Source organism: Lissotriton helveticus, chromosome 6, assembly GCF_964261635.1.
Source record: "Lissotriton helveticus chromosome 6, aLisHel1.1, whole genome shotgun sequence".
NCBI classification, from domain to species: domain Eukaryota; kingdom Metazoa; phylum Chordata; class Amphibia; order Caudata; family Salamandridae; genus Lissotriton; species Lissotriton helveticus.
The window spans coordinates 515130938-515149399 of NC_136067.1; the positions used below are offsets into that span (position 1 = coordinate 515130938).

General features: G+C 45.6%; 1 protein-coding gene across 1 annotated transcript in view; it reads right to left on the reverse strand.

The window, feature by feature from the left end:
• Window positions 1-18462, reverse strand: part of BMP5 (bone morphogenetic protein 5) — a 788226-nt gene that overhangs the window by 41936 nt on the left and 727828 nt on the right. Inside the window, exon 5 of the mRNA XM_078647972.1 lies at window positions 13421-13497. Coding sequence (XP_078504098.1) covers window positions 13421-13497 — 77 coding nt within the window. The remainder of the gene's footprint in view (window positions 1-13420; window positions 13498-18462) is intronic.

Below are 18462 nucleotides of genomic sequence, written 5' to 3' on the forward strand. Positions count from 1 at the left end.
TACCGAATCGGTAAAATTACAGAATCGGTAAAATTACTGATTCTGTAATTTTACATGCCCCTACATCTCAATATCCACATACCGGTCGGAAACGGCCGAAAATCGATATTTTCAGCCGTTTCCGACCGGTATTTGCCTACCTACATCGGGCCCATGGTGTTTAAAATAGATAAAATATATACATAGATAAAACCATGACTAAACGTACTCTACTGGTGCTTCTAAGATACGCCTACCCCGGTGTACCTAACCTAAGTCTAGTACATGGGAAGGAGTAAGTGAGCTGCAGTTTAAGTTAAGAATCTGAATCAAGAATTCTCTAAGGGTCTAATCAGCTCCGTACCTTGTTTATAGAATGAAGGATGTCTTGTATCTCTCTCTCAGGACTCGATCTCCCAGCAACCCGCAAGGGTGACCAGGAAACACTGGAGCTGGATTTCTCGGCAGGAGAAAAGACAGCGTCTCTCTCAGTGCGTCAATGGGAGGGTCGGCTTCCTTCGGCACTTGCCACAGCAGGGCGTCGGGCAAGTAGATAGCTGATCTGCTCCAAACCACAGTGTGTTTTGCTAGGGCAGGTGCTGGTATATTTATACCTAGAAGGTGCCGAGTTTGACGTAAGGTTGGACATAAGACGTCACTAAGAACTCGCAGTTCTCTCAGGACTCCAGGAGTTCTAGGACAAATCAATACAGAAGCAGGGGGAATTCCCGGGCTGCTGGAGGCTTGGTTTGTTTAAGAACGCGTTGTGCTTTCGAGGAGTCTATGGGAGTAGTCTTGCCGTATTTGGACTGCATTGGCTATGACTTAATATGGATATGATTCTTATGCCTTTATAAGGATATGATTTGTTATAACCACATAAGGGCATAAATCAGGAATATTTAAATAGGGTCCTAGATATGTTTACAACAGAGAAAGGGGGCAGGTACAGAAGGGGTTGAGAGTAGAAGACAGTACTGAGTTTGATTCCTAAAGCAGTGGTTTTATCAGCAAAGAAAGAGGAGAATTCCTCTGATGATATTAGAGATTTGGGGGATTCTTTCGGTGTTCTAGCCAGTTTTTTGGATTTGTGTTTGACCAGTTCAAAGAGTTTACGGGGTCTATTCTTGGCGTTCCCCAGTTCAGATCTGAAATATTCTTTTTTTGAATTGAGGATGTGCTTGTTGTAGGAGTTTCTTGCCTGGCGGAGAAGTTTAAGATGCGTCGCAGATGGGGTGTTGTCTCCAGTGTCTTTCAAATTGCCATAGGTATCTCCTCTCCATGTTGAGGAAACCAGTGAACCAGGGGTTCCTGTCTTTGACTTGTGTTCTTTTTAGCTTTAGAAGGGCAAGGTCATCCAGAATGATTGATATAGTTGACAAGTAATGCTCATTTAGGTCGCTGACCATGGTTATGTGCGAAGGGGGGGTCAGAATTGCAGCGAGCCTCCAGTTCCATAAGGTCAAGGTTCTTAGTGTCTCTGGTCCAGCGTTTGGGAAGCACCGGTTGCGGTGTCTTAGTCTTGTGGGTCCCAGGTACAATGAAGGAGATGGAGTGATGGCCAGACCAGTCACATGGGTCTATGGAGATGAGCTTGACTGAGGATTCCTTAGAAATCATCCAGTCAAGGCTGGCCCCTTTTGAATGAGTGGGCAGAGAGCAGGCTTGAGTCAGGGCTTGGTCAGTTAGGAGGTGTTTGATAGCGTTGACGTGGGGATCTTTAGTGTCATTCCAGTGCAGGTTGAAATCACCCAGGAAAATCTCTTTGGCATTGGAGGAAATCTTAGTTGTGATGATTTCCCGGAGGTGATTGGTAAAAGAGCCGTTGGAGCCTGGAGTGTGGTAGAAAATGTGTAAGTTGCAGAGATGTAGTGAGTTGCTCCAAATAGAGAGTGTGAGGTATTCGCAGGAGTCAGTGGTGTCCGCCAAGAGTTCAGTGACAAGGAGGGAGGATCGGTAGATGCAGGCAATGTCTCCTCCTTTCTTGTTGGAACGTCTGTCCAGTCTGGCGATATTGTAGTTTGGAGGGACTAATAAGTCCAGGCAAGGGGAGGAGTATTTATTGAGCCAAGATTCTGTTAGTATAGCTAGGTCTAAGTGTTTTTGTTCAGGATGAAGTCAGCAATATCAGCGGCATGCTTGACTGCTGAACGGCAATTGATTAAGAGACCAGATAAGGGGGGGCTGGGGTGGTGTCAGGGGTCTGGACGACAGGACTACCGGCGGGAGGTTGCTTTTCATCACATTTCTGTTATGGAGGGTAGGTGGCCTGTTGGAGTTAATGGTGACCGTGCTGATGGGGTGACCAGGGCTCACATCTAGTGGACAAAGGATGGCTTGGGCAGAGTTGTGGTCTCGGAGAATGGCTAGGATTTCATTTCCTGTGAGGTCTAGAGGGTTAGAAGTGGTGGTGGTAGAGGTGTAGGAGAGTGCGAGAGCTCGGGATTCCTCCTCTGAGAGGTGGCAAAGTTGTTTGCGCGGGCGATGATGTCTCAGAGGTAGCGGGAGTGGATGCTTGGGAGGCTCAGTGATCGTGGGGGGGTATGAGGTGACTTGAGGTTAGCAAGGGAGAGCTCGGCCTGGTGAAGGAGGTTCATAAGGTCCTGAATGGAGCTATGGATGCTCTGGGTTAGTTTAGTCGCTCTTGAGTGCAGAGTTTCAAGATCAATATGAGCTGGGGGTGCGAGCGAGCATGGAGGCAAAGGTTCAGGAGCAGTCCAGGAGGCATGTAAGGGTGGAAGGGGAGATAGGTTGGTTTGAACAGACTCCAGGTTCTTTGGAGTACCTAGTTTGCAAATTTGGTGGATGGCTGGTGGGGAGGAGGTTGGAGGTTTGGGGGCTGAAGGTGATCAGTGGTGGGAGCCATATGGGGGGTTAGTTTGGACTGCCCCCAGGGTCAGTGGGAGCGTACCAGTCTTCCTGTAGGTGGGTGGTGCTGGGAGGGCGGGAATCAGGGGTGCCGGGGAGCATCAGTTTCATGGTCAGTAGGCATGCTGGAGGGATGGGAAGAACTGCAGTGGAAACCCTGGGGGGGGTGCGAGTGGTCGGGCTTGGTAGAGTGGCAGGACAGTGGGTTATTGTGCAGGTGTTAGTCACCCTATTTGTGTCATGCACATGGTTTCTGAGGAGGATAAGTAGGTCTGCGAATTTATTAAGGTTATTGGTAGAGGCTTGGATCAGAATGGAACCATTTTTGTAGAGGGTGTGTGAGAAGTTGGCCTGATATGTGATGTCCACTATTCTAATGGGCACCCTGTATCAGTCCAAACAACCCTTATGGTGATGGTTGTAAAGTCAACCTTATAGACCAGCTATCCTAGTGGTAGCATGGACAAAGCAGTCTTAGGCTAACACTTCAGAGAGCATGTGAAGACAATTGTTTTACCACTAACAATCCCTTGAATACCAAATGAAAGGACACCACACAAGGTATATATCAAATATATATATTTATTACTAACACAACCCCTCTGCACTCTTTATGAGGTCAGAGTTCGAGATACAACACAAGTTACTCAATAAGCATACTATAAGTTGCACAAATACAATTCTGCCCTAGGGGCCTCACGAACCATATACTAAAGTAGGGGAATAAGAACCACTTCAGGAAAGGTGAGTAGGCCTAGGGCCTAGGAAATCGCAGGAGCTACACTGATCAACCAAAGGACTGGATGTAGGAGACCCACAGGATGCGTGTGCAGTGTCTAAACACACACGCGAGTTACCATAGACTTTCAATGGGAACGTAAAGTTTACAAAGTAGTTGATTTCGGACACTTCCGGGTGGACTCCGGGAAAACCCAGTTAAACTTGGACACTTGGATAGTTGTTACCCACGCAAGCACCGGAGTACTCGAGTTAACTCACCCAGGGAAGCCGGGTGCATAGGTGTTCTTTTGTGTCGGGTTTCGTCGTCGAATCCTATGGAGAGCTGCAAGAAGATGCTGCAGGCAACCAGGAGGAAGATGTCCGGGTGGATCCAAGGGTGGATCGGAGTCAAGAAGAACCTGAAAGCAGAGGGGACAGAGTCTGGGTCACTAGCCAGTGACCGGGAAGGAACCAGGAAGGAACCAGGCGATGTCGAGATGCAATCAGGTGAGGATATGAAGCTTGACTCTGCAGCCACGTGGACCAGGAGGAGATGACGACAACCAGGAGCTGGATACGGACTGTCCCACGAAGGATCTCGCTGTTGGCAGTGTCGGTATTCGGATTGGACCCAACAAGCCTTGGCAAAGGCAACCCATGCAGGAAAGGAAGATCGGTTTCTGTTCAGACCAGCAAGGTCTGGGAGCTTCCCGTTTACAGGAAAGCAGGAGCAAGCCCAGAGCAACCAGGCAAATGGTGTTGATTCAAAAGGATGTCTCCAGGAGAGCCACTAGCTAATGGGCTAGCAACTGCAAAGACGCATCGAGGAGAAATGCAGGCACAGGCCCCACGCAGTGGAGTGTGGAGGGCTGAGCTTCGGTGCACTTACAACTTCGAGGACACCTCAGAAGCTGCACAGTTAGCAAAAAGCAGGTACTGCAGGAGGTCCGGTCCACGTCTCTCGTGTCCGCCACGGGTCTCAGCTTTGCTGGGGATGTGGGTCAGAGTCAGAGAAGTCTGGAAGTCTAGAGGCTGCGTCGCTAAGTCTTCGGGATCCGGCTGGAGCGTCGACAAAGAAAACTGGCAAGTTTCTGGTGGTGCCTGTTTGCACAGGGTGGTCACTCCTTGACCACAAGGGAGATTCTTCAGTCTTCTAGTTGCAGTAGAATGTCTAAGGTCCAGAGTTTCATTTCAGAGTTTCAGTTCAGGGTAATCTAAAGTCTCTAGACTCAGCTCCTAGCTTTATACTAATCTAAGGGGCTGGATTACTTGCTAGGTCCCTCCTATGGGTGGAACCTGGGAAGGGGGTGGTTAAACCCCTTTCCCTTTGTTCAGTTTCGCGCCAGAGCTGGGGCTGGAGTGCCCAAGCAACTGGTTTGAACTGGGCTATGCATGGATCACCATGTGTGCCCCAGGCAGTGTCTCATTTCATTCAACCCACCCTGCCCCAATACACTACAGGCTGTCTGGGGAGGTGCCAGCACCTCCCAAGACAGGAAACCTATTGCCCAGGCCTCCCCTGCCGGAGTTTCGTCCAGCAGCAGGAGGTCAGACTCGTGTCTGTGGCAGCAGCATCCATTTTGTGATGCTGAGACTCTGTTTAACTTTAACCGGGTAAAGCTACAACTACATGTCTTCTCCCTCTAGAAGGGTGGAATGCTACCCCCTCCGCCAGAACTGGCGGGGGGTAGTATTCCAAAGTGTATGACACCTTACACGACATGTTTTGATAAAGCCGAACCAAAGTTAGCAATAACCGCGAGGATTATAATGCACTTAATGTAAATGTGTGTATACTTGTAAAGCGCACTATCACCTGAAAGGTATCTTGGCGCTGTATACCGCTGTGGAACCCTTCCTGGCTTTCCCTGTGCGATGCCCCCTTACTGGGCACCTCCAAGGTGAGGCCAGGCATCCTAGTGCTTTCGGGGCCGTTGTGGAGATTAAGCAAGCTATTGCCCAGAGTTGCAGCGTGGGACCCATGATTAGAGTAGGCACCTAGGCGAGAATTATCAAGTCCGTGGACATTGAGCCCAAGACCCTGCCGCGTCGGGAATTGAACCCTGGTCCCGGGCCAGACCTCTGCCTCAGGGTCTGCCGCTCTAATCGGTGAACCACACTTCTCTACTTAAGAGTATATGGTATGGCTATATCAGAGAACAGCTATAAGGACATGGTTCCGAAAGCTGCAGACAGGCTCAGCTCGTGCTAGAGCACCATCTCACATAAAACCAAGCACTCTGCCTCCAGGATTGTTAAGGCTTGCCATAGGAGTGACTTATAGGTATATATCTGTCTATATATAATGGTAGATATAGGAATACTATACCTAAGCAAGGGGTGATTACACGACCTTGCCCCAGCTGACTGATCATCCAGTTTTGTCAGTTTGGGTGGCCAGCCAGGGGTGGCATAATACATGCTGCAGCCCCTGGTAGGCCTTGGATGCACCTATTCCCTGGGTACCTATGGTACACTATACAGGGGCTCACAAAGGTGACCCAATACCCAATTGGATATGTACCTAGTATGGTATGAATTTAGAGAGAGAACAGCTGGGCTGTGGGTCTGATTAGCAAGCCCACAGCCACACTAGAGTCAAAAAACCAGTGAATCAGGGCAAAAAGTGGGGGTGACCATAGGAAGCAGACCCTACTCTCCTACAGGGTGATGGTGAGGTCCGCTCGTCGGGTAGAAGAGGGAGCAATTGTGAGTTTGGTGCCATAAGGGATATTTCTGGTAGAGCGAACGTTAAGAAGGTGTGCCAAGGTTTTGCGCCAGACGGCTGTTCTTCTGGAAAAGAAGATAAGGTCATTTATGCAAATGCCATTGTCTGCGTTGAAGCGCAGGTCAGATATCAGCGTCCCAGGATGGCTTTTTAGGGTGGCGTGCTTGAAGGATTTAGCGGCGGTTTTTGAGAGGTTGGGGGGTAGACCAGCATGTAGGAGTTGTCCCCTGTCCACTTTAAGACATATAGCAGTCCCAGGGCCGAGATAAATAGTAATATTTAAAGGGATGTTTTTACATGTCAAAAAGGGTTCTTTTTAATGGGTCACACTGCAGGTTTACAGTACACTGCAAAAGGGTAGACCTGAAGCCATGTTTGAACTGCCACTATAGTTGATGGAACAATAGGTGTTGTAGTCTCCTAGTGGTATTAGTTCCAGGCACTGGATGCACTTTTTACATCATATTGCAGGAACTTACAGGCAGGTTAAATGTGCTAATCAACAATAAGACAATGTAATCATGGTTTACGGAGGAGCACGGCTGCTTTACTACCGGTTAGGAGGGGCAAAATGCATTGAGTTGTATTCCCAGTAAAAATATAGGGTCCAGAAAAATAAATAAAATCTGTGTGGCCATGCAGAAACGATAGTTTTCCTACAACATAAACTCAAATGTCTTGTTGTCAATGGTCTGATTTAAAGGCACAAGGGACCAAATCTAATGGGTCAAGCCTTTGGGACAGTTTGGCTTTCCCAATGGGTTTTTACAATGCTGAACACCATCCCAGGTGCTGTGTACCATGAATAAAGAATGTAAACAATAATTTTTGATGCAGAGGACTACAGTATTGGGTAGGCACACGCACTACACATATGTGCACCTGCAAAATGACAAAGGCACTTTTATTTTTATTTCGAGAAACTGATTCAAGTGATCGGTAACTATAAAGAAATACAAAAGGCTGGGCAAGGAGGTGGGAGCCAAATGGGGGTTCTGGGTAGTTGGGGAAGCAAAATGGGGTATACAGGCCTGGAGAAGCAACATGGGGTAGGGAAACAATACAGAAAAAGCAGAGCAGCTCAAGGCAAGACAAGCAACAGGAAGGGAGCACAGAAGCACATGCTGTGATAGAGAAATACGAAGATGGGGAAGCAACACATGGGAGGGAAACAACATGGAAAGGGCAGAGAAGCGCATGGCAAGAAACAGCAACACAGAGGCCAGGAGGTGAGGGTGAGCACAGAAGCACACGGTGAGACAGAGCAACACAGAGACGGAGGCAGAGAAGCCAATGGTGGCAAAGACCCCTATGGGCGGTCTATTCTCGGGGACCTGGAGGGTCCCCAGTGATGTCACTTCCGGCGGGGGAAGGGCGGGGGCCGAGGGTATAAGGCCTGGGGTCGCGGGCCTGGCACCCTCTTTGACGCTGGTCGGCCGCGTGGAAAGACCCTCCCCCCCCCTTGACCTCGATGAGCGGTGCTACCCGGACGCTGTTTTGGCTCGTCGTGGTCTCGCGTCGTGTTTCGGTGAGTGTTGGTTGTTTCCCCGAGCCTGTCTGCGTTGGGTCTTGCGGTGTGAGTAGCCTTGTTGGATACGGTCTCCTGTCGAGGCTCGGGAGGCGGATGAGAGCAAGAGTTTTTTATGGAGCGGTGGGGTATGTGGCAATGGGCGCCGAGGGTGTGCAAGCCCGGGAGAGCCCTGTGTGGGCAAGTCTTGGTCCGGGTGTTTTATTGAGGGGGTCTTGGCAGGCGCTGCACATTTAAATGTGCCTAATACTTCTGTGTGTATTTCTGCGGGGCTTCCGAGTGTATTTCTGCATGGTTTTGAGGGTTGTGTGGGTTGATGCTCGTGGTTCTGGTTCTGGCTTGTTGTCTACTTTGTTAATTTTGGACTTTTGATGACTGCCAGGGAAAACCTGGCACAGTGCGGTGGCAGAGGGGGTGTCTGAGCTTCAGCTGGAACACCAGTAATAGGTCTTGTCCTTGGCCCCCCTGTACTCGGGGACACCCCCACATCGGGGCTTCCTTGTGTTCCCTGTTGTACGTGTTCCTCCTCCTTCAGGGCTTGGTGTCCCCTGACACATGCGGTGGGTAGTGATTCTTCTGCCTTCGGTCTGCCTACCTTCCTCCATCTCCGACGTTTGCTCTTCCTTTCATCCGAGCTGTTGAAAGGGGCGCCTTTGCTCAGATCTTGAGGTAGATTATCTCAGCCTCTAGGCTTCCCGAGTTGTCACAACCAAACAGAGCTGGGGGTGCAGAGGAGCATACGGTGACACACAGCAACAAAGAGATGTGGGCAGGGATGTGTAGGAGGGAGACACATTAAAGAAGTAGCATCAAAAAATTAGCTGTGTAAAAAGCAGTGTAAGGAAACAGTATTGTGACAATGCTCCAGAGGAGGGACAATCTTATGATGGGATAGTGATGCAATAAGGCCAACCAATGATAAACAATAGAAGGACTTAAAGCCCACTGTAAGATTACAATTATCTGGCAACAGACAGCGCAGGCTGTGCTGTCGAAGGCAAGACCTAAAAATGGCACCACACATTTTAGTGCACCAGTGCACTGGATGAGGCTACTGCTGCATTTGTGCATTAGAAAATGACCACTTGTGGCCACCCATCCTTCCTATGACAGCAGGGTTTAGGCATCTCTAGGGATGGATAATACATTGCAATCTAGGGTAGAATGGGCTTACAAGGGGGCAAAGCACCCACTGAAATATGCTTGCAGACAAGGTGACCAGACACATGCACTTATATTCACTTGCCAGGTGGCAGGTGAAAGGCGTCTGAGAGGCAGAATTTGAGGTGGCAAGCGATTAGTCTCTGACTGCCTCATCACAGTCTGAGTGGGCAAGAGAAATACAGCACAGCTTGGTAGTAGCTGCCAATTGTCTTAATTCTAAACTGCACATAAAAGGTCGAGTTGGCAGGCACATGTAAAGTAATTGTACAAATTCATTTCTACAAAAGGTCCTGTATGGTGCAGAAATAATATTACACTCGGATAAAGAGCAATGTACAATGTCTATTTCACTAATAGCTGTAGCATTATATAAGGGAGCCTGCATTTCTTACAAAGTGTTTTGAATTCCCTTACTACAGGTGTATTGTAACATCTCTAGTCATCTGTAATAAATAACGTAGCTGCTCACTATAATAACTTCTTGCTGTCGAGTTCTGGTGTCTCAATGCCTGCTGCCAGAGCCAGCAGTCTAATGGAAAGACAGGACACGAAATCAATGGTACAGTGTGGTTGTGGTTCGGAGGTATTGCGCCTTAGTGAGGGGCTTAACGTAGGTTTGAAGACTTCGTCTCAGAGAACATAATTCCCATGAAGGAGGCCCTTCCTCAGTGCCAAGCAAGGTTTAGAGTTGTACACAGTCGGATCCTCTAAAATGGAGTTGAAAAAAATCATAATAGGTAGCTGTGACCATGTTGAATACAGAACAGTTTATGATTTGTATTAACCACAGTATTATGTGATTGCCTTTTCATAGTTTGTCTTTTGAAAGGTGCAGTTTCTCATTTCATCTCAAGGACAAATGTGAAGGAAAAAAACTACATTAAGAAATTATTAGATTATCACTTTCAGATTTGAATCATAATGTAATGTACCCATGAAGCGCTGGAGACACTAGTGCCATTGTTGACCTTTGCGTAGAAGACAAGCCGAGTGTATTTGCTTTGTGACCACTTCCCTTCACCAACCTTCCACTTACTCACTCACACAGTGCATCAAAGATTACAGCTGTTCTGTGTTGAATAATAGTTATGTTTCAAATGATGGTGAAAATATGTTCACTTTTTTGTCTTGTGACAAAGCAATACATTTACGATATTACATAAATGAGCAAGTATGCTGAACAATGTTCTGCCATTTGCACTGCCACTAGTGAAATATCATGATGTGTAGTTAAGATACAAGTAACTATTGTCCCTGTTGTACCAGTTAGCCTTTAAGTGACATTTTTGAGCTAGGTGGGTGTTGCAAAGGTATTGGCTGCGCAAAGCTGGCAGGCACCAGTGCACATGAATATAATCTGATTTGCAGACACAGGGATCCTGAAAGTGAAATGTAAATACGTTTTTGTAGAGCACGCAAAACAACCCCATTAAACATTCACTTCATTCAATATACATTGAAGGTGATGAACATAAGCTTGACTTCCATTTTATAAATTATGCACATTATTTTTAAAATATATTGTGCAGATCAGGGGCAGGGGTGTGTACTTGGTATGGTGGCCTTATTTCACAATAGATAGTTTCATTGAGAAAGGCGTTTTGCTCTAAGAAAACGGTTCCAGTAGAACTTGTTGTTTTCCTAACTAACTGCTAGTGATTGAAGCTTGGCTTCTGTATACTTTCATATCATAACCTTTGGCTTGTCTGGAAAAGAGGCAACTAATCCAAAAATTCAAACTAGCAGCTTTGCATTGATGCCTCATTGTGCGTGCCAGTGAGAAGCCAATGTGCAAGCAATTAGAACTGTTCAACAGAAAACCTTTGAGAGTGCGACATTATCTTATGCAAACCAATTTCTTCGTGTTTGCCTTTCTTCACAGAAAATATTATTTTAGCTTTTCCGTCGTGGGAAACGAGCAGTCGTTTCGACTTCTGTGCAGATATCAAATGTGTGCTGGTATCATTTACATGAGTATAAATCAAAGTCAGGCCTATTTCGAACCATTTCCCATGTACATTTCACTTGGACGAATCAGAGAAAATTGGAAATAATCATTCAGTGTGCTGTGTTTACTGACTTTGTCAATGTGTGGCTAATTAGGGCTAAAAGCAACATGGAACACAAAGGGGCCATGACATTTCTAATCTAATAAGAATTTCCTCAAGCTTTTCCTTTTCAACCTAGCACCCTGATATGATTTGTGCTAGGGTATGAGCCTTTCATTCACCACATGTGCAACAAAATAAATCATATGCAGGGTATGGGCTGGAAATAGTTCAAGTATCTGATATCCAGGACGGTCACGCATAAACTCCCATTCTAAATCCTCAGTGAGACGCCTCACCACATAAAGATCTGTCCAGCGTGACCCTTTGTCTCGCCATTTGCAGACACGGTGCTGCCGAGTGTCTCTCCAGAGTCGTGTCTTCCATCAGTATAAAGCAGTCACCATCTACGACTGTGCAGGATTTAGATGTTGGGGCCTAAAGCCAAAGGGTGAGGTAACTGTGAAACTCTCCGGGGCATTGAGACCGGCCAAGAGTTGAAACTGTACTCCGAAGCGTGAGGCTGACACCCAATGAGTGACACCTGGGGTTCCTGCTAAGTCTGCCCTACCACATCAATATAATATTTCTCAGCCATGGAATGTAAAGATAACGTGCCTGTTAAAATGGGGATACATTTTCGTGGCTATCCTTAACAAAACTCCAACAGCCTGATTCATCAAGCCGAATTGCGCTCGCAAAGGGCCAGATTCTGAGAATCTGGCCCATTGCGAGCGTAATTTTTGCATTTGGGATTCATCATCCCAAATGCAAAATTCGGTAATTGCTAATTCGCTAAATTGCGAGGAATTACATTTAAGGAATCTCTATTTGAGATTCCTTAAATGCAATTCATCAACCATTTTAAAATTGCTAATTCGCAATTTCGGGCCGCTATTTACCGAGAGGTCAGACCTCTCGGTAAATAGCAAAAACTTAGAAAAATGCTTTTAAAAGCATTTTTCTAAGTTGCATGTTGCACACACACATGTCCTTTGGACATGTGTGTGCACAACACCAGTTTCAATTTGCATTTAAGGGGTGCTACAGGGTGTCCTTTGGACACCCCTGGCACCCTTTAAATCGCTATCTTATTTGCGAGTAGCAAATTGCTAATCGCAAATAAGGAATACTCCCCATTCATTCCTATGGGCCAAAAGGCCCATAGGAATGAATGGGGAGTTACAGCCAGATTCATCAAGCAAAATGCGCTCGCAAAAGGGCCAGATGGCCCTTTGCGAGTGCAATTTTTGCATTTGGGATTCATCATCCCAAATGCAAAAATCGCTAATGAAGAATTCGCAAATTTGCGAGGATTAGCATTTAAGGAATCTCTATTAGAGATTCCTTCAATGCTATTCATGAAACATTTAAAAATTGCGAATTGGCAATTTAGGACCGCTATTTACCACGAAGTCAAACCTCGTGGTAAATAGCAAAACTTAGAAAAATGCATTTAAATGCATTTTTCTAAGTTGCATGTTACACACACACATGTCCTTTGGACATGTGTGTGCACAACATCAGTGTAAATTCACATTTCAGGTGTGCTACAGGGTGTCCTTTGGACACCCCTGCACCCTTGAAATCGCATCCTTATTTGCGATTAGCAAATTGCTAATCGCAAATAAGGAATAACTTCCCATTCATTCCTATGGGCCTGTAGTTATTCCTTATTTGCGATTAGCAATTTGCTAATTGCAAATAAGGAACATGTAGGAATCGCAATATTTTTTGCAATTCCTACATGAATCCCGTTTTGCAAGTCCTTAATAGCGATTCCTTATGAATCGCTATTAAAGACTCGCAAAACGGGTCTTTGATGAATCTGGCAGTTATTCCTTATTTGCGATTAGCAATTTGCTACTCGCAAATAAGGAATGTGTAGGAATCGCTATTTATTTAGCAATTCCTACATGAATACCGTTTTGCGAGTCCTTAATAGCGATTCGCTATGAATCGCTATTAGGGGCTCGCAAAACGGGAGAATGATGAATCAGGCTGCAAGCTACTTTATGGAGACGAATATTGCAAAGAAACGGAACCGAAGACTTCGAAAAAAGGCGTAAATCATGAGGGCACGTGCTACGGTGTGAATCCGGAAGCTTACAGACTTGTGGCTAAGAGCCCGACTATGGTCGAGCTGAGATGATGAATCAGGTATTCATGTCGACCTAACTTGGCTGACTAACAAACATGCATCTAGCAAGGTTATAAATCTTATTGTGTGGGACCGTGAGGAGAGCTGTGGCCGCGTCAGAGGCATGAAGATCTAAACCATTGTGTTTCATACGATAAGAGTAGTTAACATGACAGAGGACAAGGAGAAAACGAAACACATGGAGGTGTAAGGGAAGTTGAAACAATATCAATTCGCACTCGTACCTGCCAGCCCAAATCACGAAAGCTCACATACAGCTCATGTTTCTTACAAGCCTGTTTTTGTTCGCTGGTACTGTAATCTGCGGAGAGAAATAGACATTTAGTGCTGGCAGTCTGAAAGCAGTACTGGTATTGGCAATGGAACAAACGTTATGAAAGAAAGCAGAAAACACCAGAGCAAATGGAAATGAAAAGCGGGTTCAAGAGAAGGGGGGGCCAATCGGCCCCCACGCAAGCATGGCGGGGCCCGGCCCCTCCCACACCCCGTTCCTTTCGGGGTCGCTTGCCCCGCGCCCTCGCCCCGGAAGTAATTGTGCACTTCCGGGGTGAGGGGGCGGGGTCGCGGCGGCGAAAGGGTTAAAAGCCTGGGGAGCGCGGGAAGCGGCCTCTTTGTGCCCGCGCTCCCAGGCTCGCTCCTCGCCCCACCATGGGGCTGTGTAATTTTCCCCGCCCTCCATCCCCTTTTTTAGCAGACCTTGGGGCCGGCCAATGGTAGGTATAATGTTTGGCAATGTGCCGGATTATAGGAATAGGATGCTTGATCCAGTAGGCCTTTTTTCCCGTTTACTGGAAGGTTGAGCAGATGTAAATGTTTTGTGCATTGCTGCGATATTATAACTAATTTTCTCCTTAGGCCTTTTTTCCGCTTACAGGAATATCTGTATATGTATATGTGTTGTGCTTTGCTGTGTATTAACAAATTTCTCCTTAGGCCTTTTTTCCCTTTTAGTATAGCAATGTCGTATTTATTATGTGTGTCTGGCGGTAAGGTCATTAATCGGTGAGCAGCATTTTAAGGTCCTTACGGGGGGGGCGGACCCATTCACGAAAGGGGCCGCCCGCGGGAGGGGCCATTGGTCTCTCTCAGAACTTCAGGGGCAGGATATGATATCCCGTATTTTAAAGGGTGCGGGGGAGGGAGTCTACGCTTTCCTCAGGCTGGTAGCCACCCCTCACAACACTATGACGTCACTAAGGTGCGCGAGTGTCTGGGCCCTCCTGTTATGGTTAAATGGAGTTCAGGGAGCGCACGTGGGCGAAACGTGCCCTGGGTTGCGCATGCGCATCTCGAACGTGAGAGCGCAGCTGTAAAAGGATCTGACACCGGTTGGCGACCTTGCCGTACGACTTTATTATTAGAATGCAGTTTAATTTTCAGGATGTTTAGATTCGGTTAGGAAACACGCTGTACTAGATATTTGTTAAGGTTAGCCCATCATACCATGTCGAAACGGATGTCAATCTAATGTTCTGAAATGTGCATTTTAATAATTGTCAGAAATTTTTATTTTATTAAAATTTTTGATTTGTTTTTATATTTTAATAAATACGGCCAGGGGGGGGCCCTGTACCCCCTGACTTCCAAAGACCCCCATGTGTTGACTGGTTGAATTGGGTAATTCAGTCAGTGTGTTAAGGGGGGAGGTGGCCGGCAGTCCAAGACCATGATCTCTATTGCCTCTGCAGCACAGAGCTGCATCACCTTCATTTACACAGGGCAAGTTTCACAAACTCACTTTGTCATTTAATTACTTGACGGTCATAAATAGCTGGATTTGCAATTGCTATGCATTCATGAAAGGTAACCTAGCAGTCACAAATCCATTTATTACTGCATATTGCGTCAGCTTAATGTTACTCGAGAGTAAATCGCAGGCAATGGATGGGAAGTGGGTGTCAAGTTTCGGTTTGACTCAAAACTTTGTGGAAAGCCCGTAAATACATCAGTTTATGGCTGCTCACAGGCCTGACGCTGACCCTTTCTCACTGTGGAAATGGACAAAGACTCACACCATTCTAAGGCAGGATTACATCTCTTTCCAGGCTGTGAATGAGAAAGGATCAACCCCAAATATCAAGGAATAGTAGGGAAAGTGATTTCACCACAGGGAAAAATGTTTCACCAAGAAGAAACAAAGATTTGGGAGTGACATGATTTACCAGTAGTGCGACTGGCACAGCTTTCCAACATCTTTCCAGACACAGTAATGAAAAGTTTTGTGATTAGCCTGAACTCATAAATCTACACCCTATTCTAAGAGCATGTGTAAAGGTATAGTTTTTTTGGTGTTATTTGTTAATCGGGTCCATGCATTCAACTGTATCTTGCGATGTGAGTGAGTCGTATGACCATTTCACATATTCAAAATACCTGTGGACACAACAGTGAAACATTACAGCTGAGCAACAAAAAAAATATGGTATGGTGGCTACTGGTTTTACTAGTGTCCATATTATAGAAAGATTTTATTTCCCAAGGGCAAAATGGGACAAACAGATTGTGAATATATGTGTGTGTGCATGCGTGTGTGTCTGTGTGTGTTTAGGAAATAATTTGAACATGTAAATTCATAAAGAACCACTAGTTTACTAATTTATTTATAACACAAATATTAGGTACATCCGATTTCAGCTACGTGTATAATAAAACATGTAACATATTTAATTTACGTTAAATGTAGCCAAATGTATCACACTTGTAAGGTAAAATACATGTATTTTTTCCAATTCTTATTTTTCAAATACAATAAAAGTAGTAATGAATCAGTTTGTGCCACGCTTGTCCTGATACACCAGTTGCTCCATTACCAACAACACAGGCAATACGATCAGGCATTGGCAAAGACAATAGGTCTCACACTGAAACGTATACAAATGCACGATGGTCATCTTGAAACATGTTTCTTTTACTTAAAATAAAAATACAAAAAGGAAGAACAAGAAAATTAATCCTAGAGGTTCACTGTGCAAAAGCACACATGAGTCTGCCATCTTGTAATTTGTATTTACTTTATTCTCTAATCGCCATTTAAAAGTTGTAGACAGACATCTCAGCATTGCAGATTAAAAATTAAAGTATGCATAGGGATGCCACATAATGGAAGAAGTTGCGATCACCCGAGGGGAAATGCATAGTTGCTGGGTACTCACAAAATAATTTAAATAAAAAGAGGGAGGGGAGGTGGAAGTAAACTGAATGGGGCAGCAGCAAATGGGAAAACAGTGAACAGACCAGTGACAGTATTCAGCTACCAGCCCCTTGCAAAAAAGAAAAACAAATTAAACATGCAAATAATAAATGGAGGGAGAGGGAAGTTGTGAATGCAGGGATTGGCAGCATATGGGAACAAGCATTGGCATAGCCAATGGGGCTCGCTTTTGGGACCTAATAAGTATTTAGTTATGCAGCGCAATATCCTTGGTGCAACAACATCAACTGTTGCATGGCTAAACACTTATAAGGTACAATGATTAGCCATGTAACAGCTGATGTTGTTGCACCAAGGATATTGTGCTGCAAAACTAAATACTTAGAAGGTCCCAAAAGCGAGACATATTGGCTATGTCAATGCTTGTTAATGTTTACATGGCCCCACATGGCACTAACCCCCTTTAGGATTCATATGGTGACATACGCCAACGACACACAGTTGGTCTTAGCACTGGACCATCCCAACCGGCAGACTAATGACTTCCATTCCTGCATAGAGGAAGTCGTCAAATGGATGAGTCTTTCCCACTTGAAATTCAATGGAAAAAAGACCGAGCTCATGATCCTTGGTAATTCTCGAAGTCTGCCTCCAAGCACCATATGGCCTCCCTCTATGTGTCCTGTGCCGGTTCCCAAGACAGAGGTTAAAAGTCTGGGAATTTGGCTAGACCAGGACCTTACCTTCATAGTGCAGGCCAGGAAGACTGTTGCTACATGCTATGGCCTGCTGAGAATGATCCGCAAAATCCTCCCTCTTCTACCATTCCAATAAAAAAAAACTACTGATCCAGGCTCTAATTTTGTCGAGGATAGATTACGGAAATGCCCTTTATTTGGGCGCCCCGAACTCAGTGACCGCGAAACTGCAGATTGTGCAGCGAGGCTACTTACCGAGACCCCCTATCGATGCTCAGCAGGACCCGCACTACACTCCCTCCACTGGCTCCTGGTCCAGGAGAGAATCAACTTTAAGACTCTCTGCATAGCCCATAAGTTGCTGGACGGGCGTGGACCCCCCCCCAACAACAAAGCCATGATTCGCCCCGACAGGGTAAACATGAAACTTTGCTCAGATGATCTTCACCTTGCTGTGATCCCTAGGATTAAGAAAGCCAAAAGTGACGGACGGCTTTTTTCACTTAATGCATCCAGACTCTGGAATGCCCCTTCCGTTGAACCTTCATAGGGAACCAAATCACATGAAGTTCCAAAAACAACTAAACATCTGTCTTTTTCCCTAGGGTATCTGTCTTCTAGTTGCGATTTCAGCGCTGGGATGCTCCCAGGTAGCCATGCGCTAAACAAATGCCAATTCAATTCCACGGGATACATTGTCTGTTGCAGTGTTATTGTATGGAAACATTCTGGTGAAACCATTAATTTAGATATGCTAGCCAATTTGGCCATGAACTAAAATGGATTCAGTAGTAAGTAGATATGTGATGCTGAAAATAACTGCTGTCCAAAAGATCCTGTCCGCAGTTTTAAAAAATCTTGGCATCTCAACTAGAACGTTAAAATAAAAAAATTAATTCTTCGAATATCTCTTCAGATTCTCAGGTTGCTTATTGACCTATGTGGGCTCTATCAATTAATTTTCATCAATAAAACATAATATACAAAATATACTGCCCACCAAGCAAGCCCACCACCAAGGGAGATACCGGACAGACTAACCTGTCTATTGCCAGTTTTCTATCACTAGACAAAACTGTGCTCCAATAGGGTTCGCCTACTTCAGTCTTAGCAAGCACGACGGACTGTTACTATCTCCAGCTGTAAAGACCCACACAAAGGTCCTTGACCCACTTACTACACATATGATTGACCAATGCTGATCTCTGGCATTATTTTTTTTTTTAACAATGACAATGCTGTTCTTGACAAAACCCTACCTACACCCAGCAGCATAAAATGACATTTCACCCCATTGCAAAGTTACTATGGTTAGGAAATCTTCAAAAAAGCTGTCAGTCTGCCACTATTGCATATCTGATACTTTCAGCCGTATTTTAGATCCCTACCAGAAATGCAGAAAATGAGGGCATCCAGA